We start from the raw sequence: 14,441 nt of genomic DNA, 5'->3' as shown, positions 1-14,441 counted from the left end.
ATTACAATGGAAGATAGTAACACTGAGACTTCTATAATATTCTAGTCTATTCAAACTTCATATTTTAAACTAGCATTATGCTATTTTTGGCAGTGCAATGTTTGTTCAACTGAAGAAACATAGAAAAATCTGTCATTTTGAATACATGTAGCTCATCTTGCAAAAAGACATAAAGGTGAATATATCAAAATTTTAAATAGAAATTATATATTTGAAAATTTAACTCTGTAACTTTAGAAAAGAATCTCAAGAACACATTTGGAACTACTGAAAACAAATCCTATATTGTACACACAAAACAAAATTCTTTTGCACTATTAATTATGCTCCCAAAACAGATTTGTAATTGAGGACCGTTTTTGCAAAACTTGCTAACTGAAAAAACTAAATTTTACAAGAGAGACAAAAAACTGAATGAGACAAACAAGTTATAGGTGCAACCATCACACTTTGACACACTATAATGAAGAGAAATAATTCAATGTTACTAAGATAACTTTAACATCGTATAGAGGCCTGCTTTATGTTAGCGAATCCATCAAAATCTCAATTTTGCAAATTTTGCAGTTAGCAAGTTTTGCAAAAACGGTCCTCAATTATGCTCTTCAGCACTGAAAATGTTGTTTCTCTTACGGAAGTGCAGATGTGAATTGGGTAGATAACTTCCAGAAAGAACGGAGCAAGTGTACAATGTTCCCACTAAATCAACTTTGCTTTCCTTAACAATTTATCTGATTTTTTTTTTTTTAATCTAAGTATGAACTTGTGCAGGTGATTCGCCATTTTATTTATCATTTACCATTAAATGGCGTAGAGAAAATATATTAAAATGTATGTATTCCGAATCTCCATTAAATTTTACGCATGAATGTGTAGAAATTTTACTCATTCACCTGTTTCATGTTTTTTAAGTATTTATTAAACTTGTTTTGTGAACTTCAAACTTGAGACAAATAAGTATGTAAAATCATGTTGAGGAGGCCATAAAAGTAAACAAAACACTATCTGTAACCAAACTTTACAACAGATGCTCAAAATGAGAACCATTCACAGTCAAACAATGTCCCCATCTATCACGAAAACAGTCCATTGCCTTTCGCACAGTTACATGACTGATCTATTCCACCTCCTATCTACAAAGAATAGATGGATTAGGACATTGACTTTTTTCTGTAGCTGCATTTAGATTGGCAACAGGCCATGATTGTTTGGCCAAACACCTGCATAGAATTGGAATATATCAGTCCCCTAACTGTCCATTGTGCAACTCAAACCAAGAAATGGATTCGGAACACCTCAAAATCTGTGCTTCAGTGGCTGGCCATGACAATATCTTTGAAAAATATTGGAGTGCAAGAGGTCAAATGACTTTATTGTCAAACGCCTGGCATTAGAAAACAACAACAACTTTTTTCGAACACTGGTATCATATTACTCCATTCGGTTTATCTCCAACAGCTTTTGTATACAGTGGAACCTCGATGCATCGTTCCCGGTACTGTCGTCTGCTTTTTTTTTTACCCGGAAATAGTCCCATATAAATAACGTTATTTTTTTTCTGGTTCATTGTTTCTCGAACTATAGTTTTATCGCATTGATCGTTGAGAAATCACGGTCCTAACACAATATTTTCCCGCATGGATAGTTTTCTTTTACTTTGGTATATTTTTTCATAAAATGAATATATAAAGAGTTATTAGCAACATTCCATACTTAATTAACACACTGTATATTAAAATATTTCAATCTCTCTGTTCTTTAAGCTAGTTTAAGTTATTTTGTGTAAATACAGAGTGATTTAAAAGTCACGCGACATAGACAACTCCGTTAATGGTGCAGATAGCCAAAAATTGAAAGGGGGGAAAGTTGTTGGAAATAGGTAGTTTTCAATCTAATGTGCTTGAATTTTCAACGTAGAGACTGTACACTAGTAAGATACACCCGCCAGTCCAAATGTTGCGAAATTAGTGGATTTTCCGCTATTTTACCGGAGTTCAGATACGTAGGTGCATGGGTAAATTATGAAATGATGACAATGATTAGCAGTGTTGCCAATACAAGTTCAGGAAAAACCGCCAGGCAAGAATGCTTCTTTGCACTGTGAGAAGTTAAATAACAGTTAAACTCTACATGTCAACTACTGTTCTCCGTTATCGGTAAATAATATGTATCTAAAGTCCAGTAGAACTAGCCGAAAAGCCACTAATATGGCAGCATTGGAACTGGCAAGTGTGTCATACTAATGTACAGTCTAAACGTTGCATTCTATGTTGAAAATTGAAGTACATTAGATTGAAAACTACCTATTTCCAACAACTTTCTCCTCTTTCCATTTTTCGCTATCTGGACTAATAACAGAGTTTGTCTATGTCGCGTGACTTTTGAATCACCCTGTATAGCACTTATTTCTACATTTGTGCAAGATGAAGTAGCCTAACATATTTCACTCAAGTTAATGCTTTGACAAAGTGGATTACAACAATCAATTTTTATTAATTTACCTTCAGCAAGATATTCTTAAGTGTGTAAAGATTGGTACCCTGCTGGAGTGTTTTTCCTGATGTTGACCAATCCAGTAATACAACCAAATCTGCATCCCTCCTTTTACTCCATGCAGATTTTGAGTCTGAAGGAAGTGACTTTTCCAATGCTGCTGCACTTGCTCTGAAAATTTAAAATTCAGGATCAGTTTGTAGTACATTCCTCAATTTCTAGATTTTAAAATTAAAATTGATTCTAATATTATTTTGCTACTTACGAAAATAGTCATTTAAAATTGATTGATACATGGATACAATAAAAGGTATTAGTCATCTATACTGACGATCTAAATACAGGATGACGCAAAAATGAGTTTCCCCTTACACAATAATTTATTTCCCATGTATAATTTCACGTATTTGTATTGTATTGTATTTATTTACATTCCATGGTATTCTTACATCGCTTCACAGCTACAATATGGAACAAGTAAAAAAAATCTTAATAGTACTACAAAGTCTTAATTATAGTCACAGTCTAGCTGAAATACGGGGGGCGTCCAGAAAGTAAGTTTTCCTAGGTCGTCAACAGAAAGAAAACACAATTTCATGGAAAAACTTTATTGTAGCAGATACAGCAAGTATTGCACTATTTTTCCACATATTCACCACCAGTCCTTGTAAGCTTGTTAATGTGCATGGAAATTATTTTTATATTAAAGTATGACTTTACTATTTTTGTCATTGTTTCATTATGTACAGTAGAACCCCGATTATCCGTCACCCTATTAACCAATTGTTGGATTATCCGTCTGTCTTTCTCTCGCTTTTTTTTTTTTTTTTTTTTTTGCTGCAGAAATATTACTATACATTGTATTAGCACGTTATTTTTCTAGAGTGTTGTTACAAGACTTTATCACACAGTATGGTCTACTGTTAGAGTTGTCGTATTGTATAACTTCTATATAAAAATTCTTCTACAGGTGTCAAAATAAATCTTGTTGTGCTAAGTACCGAAAAAAAAAGTGTAGGACTAAAAATTTGAATGGTTTGGGGAAAGAGAAACTCTAACTCATCTCTCACCAGAATACGAGATTGGAGTGTACAAAGTATGTAAATCTACAACACGAGACCTCCATTATTCCTATCTTTTCACAGACAGACACTTTCCCTTAAAACTCAGTCGTTGACAACCAGACTTACCTAAATTAGTAGACTTCTGATCCACTACCTAGCGTCTTAAATACAAGACCACGGAGGAATTTACGAACATTTTTTATGGTATGGATTATCAGATTTTTTGGATTAACCGTTCAGTCTACCCCCTTCATTACCACGGATAATAGAGGTTCTACTGTATTTCACTTCTGGTAGTGTGGAAGAGAAGGCCTCATTTCCTTAACTCTACCAGAATAAATAAATAAGTAAATAAGTAAAATAAATAAATAAACTTAGCATACCACCAGAACTGAAAATTTGTCATACTGTGGGATCAACTTTTGTAACCCTGTGTCGTAGAAGTCTGCCGCCTGGGATAGGAACCTGTGTGTGACAGCTGCCTGCAACTCTGCATCAATGTCATACGCGTGATGTTGACCGGACAGGAATTTCTTGAGGTGCAAGAAAAGATGGAAATTGCTGGGGGTGAGATTCGGGCTATAGGGTGGATGGTCAAATACCTCCCAGTGGAACTGCTGCAGAAGAGCTGTTAAGCCAAGCGTTATCGTGCAGGATGACAACACCTGCACTGAGCATCCCGTGCCGCTTGTTTTGAATGGCCCTTCACAAATACTGCAGTGTTGAATAGTAGCATTCAGCGTTTACAGTCTCACCTCTGACCAGGAACTCGATCAGCAGAACGCTCTTTCTGTCCCAAAAGACTGTGCGCAACACTTCTTGCGTCGACAAAGTCAGTTTGAATTTGGTCCTGGTCGGAGATCCACTGTGACACCAATGCACTGACTGCTGTTTGGTTTCTGGGGTAAAGTGTACAACTTATGTTTCAACGCCTGTGATGATCAGGTCCAGAAACTCGTCGCTATTAACATGGTACCGCTCCAGAAATGTCAATGCTGATTCCATGCGCTCTGTTTTGTGTTCAGGTGTCAGTTGCTTTGGCACCACCTGGCACACACTTTCTTGAAACAGGAGCTTCGTGAAAAATTTTGTGCAATAAAGAGCAGGAAATCTGCGGAAAATGGCTGCTGAGTTCCATAATCGTGAAGTGATGGTTCTCCACAATACGTTGCCGCACTTGCTCCACGAGATCATCTGTGGTGAGGGATGGCTGCCCACTGTGCTCCACATCATGCACATTCTGCCAACCTTCTGAAAATTGCTTGCACCAGCAATGCACCATCTGCTTGTTCATGATGTCTGGCCCATTCACTTGATACAGTTGATGATTGATTTCGATCGGTGCCATATTCTGTGCATTGAAAAACTTTATCACAGAACGAACCTCGCAAACGGCGGGAGATGGAATTACAGCTGCCATCTTCATCTGCTATATTGGTGCTACTGTCACCTGGCACAGACCATTGCCACGTCATTACTCTGTCATGCACGTGCACTAGCCTCTCGCAATGCATGGCCTGCTATCTGTGAGCTGTGAGGAAAACTTACTTTCTGGATACGCCTTGTATATACAGAGGAGCTTTACAATATACTAGTACAATACAAGAGATTAGTATCAATACTTAATACAAGACAGAAATAGTCATGCAGCATTGTTGAATATCATAAATTCACCTACAATATAGAAGGCGTGAGAAATTAGGTACTTCTTTAATTTGGCCCTAAATAATCTTATGTTTTGGGTTTCTTTTTTATATCCATAGGAAGGCTATTAAAAATTTTTACTGCCATATAACATACTCCCTTTCGATAGCACAATACATTTGGTAATGGAGTATGAAATTCATTTTTTGACAAGTATTTGTTCTATGAAATGTTGAATTAGTTACAAAGTTTTCATGATTACATACGAGAAAGTTTATTAATGAAAAAATATACTGACAAGCCATGGGCATTATTTGTAGTTTTTCGAAAATGGCTCCTACTATTATTCTAATTACTCTTTTTTGTATTAAGAATATACTGTTACTATCTGTAAAATTTCCCCATAATATTATTCCAAAACTCATTACTGAGTGGAAGTATGCAAAGTATACTTTTTCAATGCATTGATATTTACTATCTCTTGCATAGATCTAATAGCAAAACATGCTGAATTTAATTTGGTGGTAATTTCTTTAATACGATTTTTCCGATTTAACACATTATCGATTATTAAGCCATGAAGTTTGGTTGTTGTTGTTTCTATTAGGGACCTATTATTAATTATTGCACTTGAAATTTTTTAGGTTGAATTTGGACAGGATTTAAATTGGATTATGTTAGTTTTGTTACAATTTAATACTAATTTATTGGCTGAGAACCAATCACATATTTTGAGGAGAATTGTTTCTGCTGAAGATTGGAATGTGTTGGAGTTATTGGCTGTAATTATTATAGTTGTCATCTGCAAATAATACTAATAATTTCACTTGTAATGTTTACGTACATGTGTTACTCAAATTGTATCCCGTATGTTGTTATTTAACATCATTCTAGAAATATTTGCATCATATCTATAACGTTAAATAATGGAGATTATTCAAGTTACATCAGAATCTAGAAAATGAACTTAACTTCAAAATTAAAATCTAAGTCTATATATTCAATACATACCCAGGTTTGACTATTTCTTCAGGCACATTTATGCAGTTTCCAATGTTCATATGTGACTCGGCATAACAGGATGCAGGTCGAGAATCGAGGATTAAGATGTTAGTCTTATTATCTTTCAGGAGGGAATACAGCTGGCTGCTTGATATACTAACTTCATTTTCACCTATTTGAAAAATTGAAGGATTTAATACATTTTTTCCTTGCAATAAATAATTCAAACATTCTAAAATGAAAAATAACTTGAATGTAAACATTGGAAGAACTTTAGAACTGTGCTGCGAATGAATAAATTCACTTATTTTGGTATATGTACAGACCCAGAAACAAAATTTGGGCTACCTGAATTTTCCAAGTTCCAGTTATATTATAACTAGGGACCGGATTTTTATGCAATATCAAGGTGGTAAAATATGTACATATTTATGTAAGAAAAATAAGCTGAATATGTACCAAAATATGTAAAATCATGAAAATATTTAATATCAATATCTGGCGGATATAGGATAAGTAAGACTTTCCAATTGTGATTTCATAGAACACCCGACTTTTTTACCACACACTTGACACATTACTATTTTTCCATCTGTAGTGAAAGCTTTATCCATCGCAATCCATGATTTTATTTTTGTCATTAGGGTTGAAGATACAGGGGCCATTTTAGTTAGTTAAAAGCAGTAGATAAACTCACTTGCACTTTATACTGTAAGTACTAAAACTAGAGAACTGAGTGAAATGAATGACACAACAGTACTGCAAGCACTGTTTCAATTTGCTGGATTAAGAGAAAATAAGAGATGTGGGACACATGCATTTAGCTGCTCCCTGTAAGAAACAAAATACTACTAAAACCTTAAACTATAGGCATTTACAAACTGTTGTTTGAAAAGTGACCCACAAACCAGGACAAAGAGTGAGTGATAGAGGAGTAACACCTCTTGGTTCAGCTGGCCTGGCTGATAGTACCTTGTAAGGGCCCCTGTCAGGGATACAACGAAACTGCTGCCTTGTAGGTGAGTGTTGGGTCGCTGAAGGCTAGAAGAAGACAACTTGACCAAAAATTATCAGTGGTCACAGATCAAAAGGAGGCAGCCCCTCCATGTGACTAACTCAGCTATATAGTGATTTCCTATAATTTCACTTCTGCTCAGTGTTGCTAAATGTATGCATGCTTGTAACTGAAGATGGCTCTGCTACTGTCCACATATCCCTGCCAACTACCCCATCCTCACTCATGGCCTTATAGTATGTCTTCAGATGAAGGGCAGGCAGTCATTTTGAACTTCATCTCAGATAACACAATATTTTCTACTTGTTTCAGGGTCGAGTACATACTGCAATACTTCATCATTGTAAACATTCTAGCCCTCCTGATCCTCGAATTTTGAAATAATTACGTGCATCTTATTTTGATTCAATGTATAACCCAAGAAGATAGTCTCCATAATCTACAGATCTTGCTTTAACTTTCCTATGTAGAAAACAAACGTGCTAGTCACTCAACTAATACTATACCTCAGTAAAAATATCCACTGAAATTGTATTTCTGCTTTACAATTTTTATTTAGCTTCTAACTAAATTCATATGCAAATCTATTAACCAATACCAGTAGGCATCTCACGTAGGGGAAAAGAGAATTGAAGAGGGATGACAGGAGGAAAGGCAACATAAAACTTTTTGAACTATGTGAAAATAACAGTAAGTTTTCAGAATTCAGTACGACAGTAGCAAATTTACCTGGCATTCCATTGACTAGTCTTGTGTCATCAGCTGGCTTTTCGATTTTGACTTGATTTCTTTTCAGTTCTTCTTCAGCCTCTCTTTGCTCTTGAGCCCTCTGAACTTCTTCAATTTCCTCTTGTTCTTTCATTAATTTATATCTGAAAATTACATTCACATTAACTAAATTACAGTTATTTACTAGAAATAAAGCAAAGCCTGAACAATTTTTTTTTTATATAAGAGCTTTGTGATATTTTCATTTTTATTTTTTTAACACACTTATACTAACAAATTACTTATGAAATTGAAATAGGTTTCTTGAAATTTTCACGTGCTGAATGTACATGAAAATGAAATATTTTAATTTTCATGTACATTCAGCACGTGAAAATTATTTTCACAGTGTCTTAATTTGATCATGTTAGATATGAGAAAGATACACAAATGTAACAGACTCAGAACTCTCTGCATCATAATCCAACAGTTAATTCCCGATTTACCACGAAAATCGTCTGTAGCTGCATTTAGATTGGCAACAGGCCATGATTGTTTGGCCAAACACCTTCATAGAATTGGAATATATCAGTCCCCTAACTGCCCATTGTGCAACTCAAACCAAGAAATGGATTCAGAACACCTCAAAATCTGTGCTTCAGTGGCTGGCCATGATAATATCTTTGAAAAATATTGGAGTGCAAGAGGTCAAATGACTTTATTGTCAAACGCCTGGCATTAGAAAACAACAACAACATATAACAGACTCTCGATTCTTCTTCTTGCATGGGACTAAAGCCCATAATAGGCCTTCGCCTCCTCTACGACTCTCTACATTCATCCAAATCCTCTGACAGCTTTTTCTAACTTCAAATTCCAAATCTTTCACAATATTGCATTATTTGAGGGTATTTATTTCCATTTTCAATATAATGTAATAATAAAACTAATCAGAATGGTCCAGTCTAATTTTTACGAGGCAAAAGAGAAGGGCCCCAAGAATTTATGAACTACAATATCATTCAAATTTAATTTGGATCTATCTCGAATCCTGAAAAGTGTTACACACCAGGTTGCACTTGAAGGAACTGATAGAACTGTGAAAACCCTAGTCTGGAATCAAATTCCAGGCACGTGGCTACTAGCATGGAAAAGCCGAGAAAAGGGAAAGTGATATTTTAATGAAACTTATACCAAATTCTAGGATTTTAAGAGTAGATACTGACACATCTGTATTACAGTGAGTAACGAAATTTTCGCCCATGTTCAAAATGGCCGCCAGTCACCAAAGGCCCAAACCCACAGTTGTATACCCTCAATAAAAGAATTGTTTTCCAATGGATACCATCCCATTGTGGAATCCTGGGAAACGAGAATGCGGATGCTTTAGCAAAGAAGGGCAGCACTGCTACTTACAGACCTGTTACTAAATCTATTACTCTGTGAAGAGATTTATTAAATCTACATACTTAGACTTCAACAAAGAAAATTTGATAACTCAATCCAAGGGAAAAAATGGAACTCTCTGCATCAAAATCCACAGTTAATTCCAGATTTACCACGAAAATCGTCTGTAGCTGCATTTAGAACGGCAACAGGCCATGATTGTTTGGCTAAACACCTGCATAGAATTGGAATATATCAGTCCCCTAACTGCCCATTGTGCAACTCAAACCAAGAAATGGATTCGGAACACCTCAAAATCTGTGCTTCAGTGGCTGGTCATGATAATATCTTTGAAAAATATTGGAGTGCAAGAGGTCAAATGACTTTATTGTCAAACGCCTGGCATTAGAAAACAACAACAACAGTTGTATACCCGATTGAATGAGAATTTATTTCAATTGTGCTATTAATCACGAAGTCGGAATGGATCATCCTGCAAATGCTACATTGCTGTCTCCATTCTGGTACTTGATGCATCAATCTGGAAAAACAAGACTTTTAAAACAGTAGTCATCAGCTTTCTTGACTATGCATCAGCTGCAGTTTGAACTCCATCACCAAGTATAGCTAAGAGGCTTTCTTTCTCTGTTCTGAATATGCCACAGCCTGAATGCTTCTTGTATTTTTTTAGTTGGTTATTTTTCGACGCTGTATCAACATCTCAGGTTATTTAGCATCTGGCTGAAATGAAGATGATAATGCCGGTGAAATGAGTCTGGGGTCCAGCACCCAGCATTTACTGGTACTGAGTTGAGAGGAAAACTCCGGAAAAAACCTCAACCAGTAACTTACCCCAACCGGAATTCGAACCAGGGCCACCTGGTTTCGTGGTCAGATGTGCTAACAGTTACTCCACAAGCATGGACTACTACTTGTATTTGTTGGTGTAATTATCAAGAGGAATCTGAGAATTCGCCATGGGATTACCTGACATTCACTTTGTAGGTGAAGAAAATCTCCGAACAAATCGAATCAGGTATCAGCTGATAGCCTCTGATCTTAAAACCAGCCCAATTCTATGTGAATGACATCGGTAGCCTATATACAGGATGAATCATGTTTGGAAAACGCGTGAGCGTGCTCCTGGATCAAAAATAAGAACAATTTCTTACATGAAAATTTGACAGAAAATGCTTACTTATTGCAGTAATAGTGATTTTTGTTTCCATAAGTATCTGATCATACTATTGTGTTGTTTTTGTTTTGATTTTGTACAGGTGTTTGTTTACAAACAACACAGTGACAAGACAGTAGTACATTATTTTTGTTTTGATTGGAAGTGGTGATCCAGTGCTTTGGCCACCCAGATCATTCGACCTCACCCCATCGGTCCTTATCCTGAGCAAGATTAATCCAGTCTCTGCCATCATATCCCATCTCCCTCAAATCTTAAAGTCGTCTATCATCTGACATCATCTTCTGCCCCGAACTTTTCTTCAATTCATCATTCCTCTCAGTGCATCCTTCAGCAGTCAGTTTCTTTTCAACCAGTGACCCAACCAATTCCTTTTCCTCTTCCTGATCAGTTTCAGCATTATTCTTTCTTCACCCACTCTTTCAAACACAGCTTCATTTCTTATTCTGTCTGTCCATTTCACATGCTCCATTCTTCTCCATATCCACATTTCAAATGCTTCTAGTCTTTTCTCTTCGCTTCGTCATAATGTCCTTGTTTCTACCCCATACAATGCCACACTCCACACAAAGCACTTCACAAGTCTCTTCCTTAGTTATTTTTCCAGAGGTCCGCAGAAGATGCTCCTTTTTCTATTAAAAGCTTCCTTTTCCATTGTTATCCTCCTTTTGACTTCCTGGCAGCAGCTCATGTTACTATTTATAGTATATCCCAAGTACTTGAAGCTGTCCACTTGTTCTACTACCTTATTTCGTATTCGCACATTTATCTTTTTATTTTTCTTCCGATAACAATGGTCTTCGTATTGTTTGCATTTATCTTCACCCCATATTGCTCACAGCTGCCATTTAGCTTCAGTAATATATCCCTTAATATCATCTCCTCTTCTGCTACCACCATATCATCAGTAAATCTTATGCACTTTATTCTTCTTCCCCTGTTCTAAAAACAGTTCTTCATTAAATCCTCCAAGTAGACGAACAGTGAAGGTGACAGACACATTCTCATCTTACTCCTCTCCTCATTTCACTTCCCTCTGACATTCCTTCTCCAATCCTAACTTTGACTCGTTGTTTGATATAAAGATTACTGAACAGCCATCTCTCTTTCCAATTCACACCAATTTTCTTCAGAATTGTCATAAGTTTCTTCTAATCCACTCTGTCAAATGCCTTTTCTAGGTCCACAATAGTTGTTGTTTTCTAATGCCAGGCATTTGACAATAAAGTCATTTGACCTCTTGCACTCCAATATTTTTCAAAGATATTGTCATGGTTAGCCACTGACGCACAGATTTTGAGATGTTCTGAATCCATTTCTTGATTTGAGTTGCACAATGGACAGTTAGGAGACTGATATATTCCAATTCTATGCAGATGCTTGGCCAAACAGTCATGGCCAGGTCCACAATAGTAATATGCGTTACAAGAGCGGTATGTTGAAGTTTTCATGTTCGAGGAAAAGTTTGAAAAAGCGAAACGTAGTTGAGCTTTTTTAATTTCCGAGAATTGAAAGAAAACATACAGCTCATGTATTGTACATTATTTTGTGCGAAGATCGTTTATTACATACCTGAAAGAGGAATTTATAATTAGTTGCAATGAAAACTCCATCTTGGTTTCTGTTCAATCACGGCAAATTTGCAAAACAAAAATATCTATCTTCAACATTGTTGCTTTAAAATTTTTTCTGTGTTTACTATAATCCAGCAGGCCGTGATATAAATCTGTCTTTTTTTTCCCCCAGTCTATGATGAGTCTGGAATCTTGTTGATTTTTTCATGGCTTCCTTAATGTTACTTGCATCACGAATGCAGTAACTTTAGTGGAGTTGTAGAGTTTACTTAATTTTTGCAAATATTTAAAAACAATAATTAACAGTACAATTTTGGTGAAATTGCAGTGGTAAGTTTCCAATTTATAATTATTACTATATTGAACGTCTCTAAAAATAATATGTTAAAAGCCTAAAGCAGTAAAATGAATATGTCACTTAAGCGGTAAGAAGAGGGAAATTGTTATGTGTGTTAGGTTGGGAATACTGAATGTGAAATTTTAGACTTTCCGCGGATTGGTTTTGTGCGGAAACCAAGCAAATACACACGATCTCGCACAAATACTTTATACACTTCTTTATTTTAACATTACAGTATGATACTCAATAAGTCAACCACATTAATTTGAGACATTACTATAATGCAGAAGAACACTGATACTGCAAATGTGTAACTATAAAAAATATGACTGAAAAAAAGTAAGCAATGAGAGTTTAATCAGATCTTGGCTTGTTCTCGTTACTTTGCTTACATTACTGTCAATGTCATTATTATTAAAAATACATAACTAAAGCTACACTATAATCAGCCTTCCTGCAAAATTCTGTTAGAATGTTTGTCTGTTCACTCTCGTATTATAAAATTTGTGTATCCAATATGAACATAAAAAACTAGGTTTAGCCTTCTCCACACAATAAAAAAGTTCGAAATTTCTTCGCCTAGCCTATCCCAATCGAATTTAACTTAACCGGAAGAAATGAGACAAGGACAGAGGAGTGCCAATGGGAATACTGAGACTATCATGCCCCAATTTACGTTCTGGGTATAATTTAATTTATTTGTTGGACTTTCAGAGTACCTACATAACATAACCGATCATTACTATTAAATACGAGAAAAATTGGTACCGGCACCGGAAATCGAACCCAGGACCTCTCAGCTCTGCATGCTGAGCGCTCTTACCAACTGAGCCATGCCGGGACACGATCCACAGCGCCGGCCGAACCTCTCCCGGTGCCGGTACGAATTTTTCTCGTATTTAATAGTAATAATACAATAGACTAATTCATATTAGTCGTGTAATATTCAATGAGGTGGGCGAGACCTCATACATATGAATATTTGATGTATATAACCGATCATGTATGATGTCTATGTCAAGGAACACAAAATTGAAGAAATACTATTGACTTATACATTTCCATTACATTAGACCAGTGGTCTCAAACTTTTTAGGATTTATTACGTGGCAGTCCCTTTACAAATTTTTAGATGCATCTACTTTGTCTGAACCAGTTCTTTTATGTTTGGCTTTGTTTTGGCTACTGCAACTCTCATGTCATTTGTCGCATCTAATCTGTTTCGGGATTTTGTTTTGATAACAAGTAATGTGGAAAATGTTGTCTCACACTCAAAGTTGGTTGCAAATGGAATCAGCACTTTTAGAGCCACCTTTGCAACATCGGGATAAGATTGTGTTAACAGTTAAAAACTATATTAAATAGACTCATTAATTAATATAATAGAACATCCAAAGTATAATCAGCATCACTTAAAAAAAATCTCACCATGAAGAAATAAAAACGGACATGGCAACAATAGCAAATAGCCCAAAACTTCAACTGAGTGACCCCTTCACAGTTCCCTTGGAACAGCTTAGCGGACCCCAGTTTGAGCATCATTGCATTAGACAGAACGAACACAATAGTCCAAATTCTTCACAGCAGAGTAAACTAATATCTGACAAGAACTGAGTTGGAAGAATGCTCGAACTACATCTCCTGTTTCATTTATGACGAGAACGGGGCAGTTTTATGCAATTATAACTACATAGACTACTACTGTCTATTTTAAATACATCTAAATGTTTTTTTGCTAATTAAACAATAAGTACTGGTAAGCCTAACTATAATTTGTTCCTATAAAAAATTAATAACCCAAACATTACTTACATGAACACAATTTAACTGTTGTAGTTTGCAATAAACAACAAAGCAACGAAGATTCAGAGATAACATTATTTCGATGTCTTAATCTTTTCTTCCAAAAGTTCTAGTTGAAAGACTTTGGAGACATGGCTAATTTATTTCGAATAGAAAATAAAATCAAATTAATCAGTGAGAAAATAAAACTAGGCCAAAATCTTACGGATAAGTTTAT

The 14,441-nt window shown here is 35.7% G+C and overlaps 1 protein-coding gene across 2 annotated transcripts in view; it reads right to left on the bottom strand.

Moving 5' to 3' along the window:
* The window catches only part of Usp8 (Ubiquitin specific protease 8), a 71,685-nt gene that overhangs the window by 56,113 nt on the left and 1,131 nt on the right, over positions 1 to 14,441 (bottom strand). For both annotated transcript variants that reach the window (XM_069822998.1, XM_069822999.1), the window contains exons 4-6: positions 7,948 to 8,090; positions 6,213 to 6,375; positions 2,502 to 2,664 (exon numbers count right to left, since the gene is read on the bottom strand). In XM_069822998.1, coding sequence (XP_069679099.1) covers positions 2,502 to 2,664; positions 6,213 to 6,375; positions 7,948 to 8,090 — 469 coding nt within the window. The remainder of the gene's footprint in view (positions 1 to 2,501; positions 2,665 to 6,212; positions 6,376 to 7,947; positions 8,091 to 14,441) is intronic.

The sequence above is a fragment of the Periplaneta americana genome, chromosome 4 (genome assembly GCF_040183065.1).
Source record: "Periplaneta americana isolate PAMFEO1 chromosome 4, P.americana_PAMFEO1_priV1, whole genome shotgun sequence".
Classification (NCBI taxonomy): Eukaryota; Metazoa; Arthropoda; class Insecta; order Blattodea; family Blattidae; genus Periplaneta; species Periplaneta americana.
The sequence above is the reverse complement of the archived record's forward strand: the minus strand, read 5'-3'. Positions and strand labels throughout refer to the sequence as shown.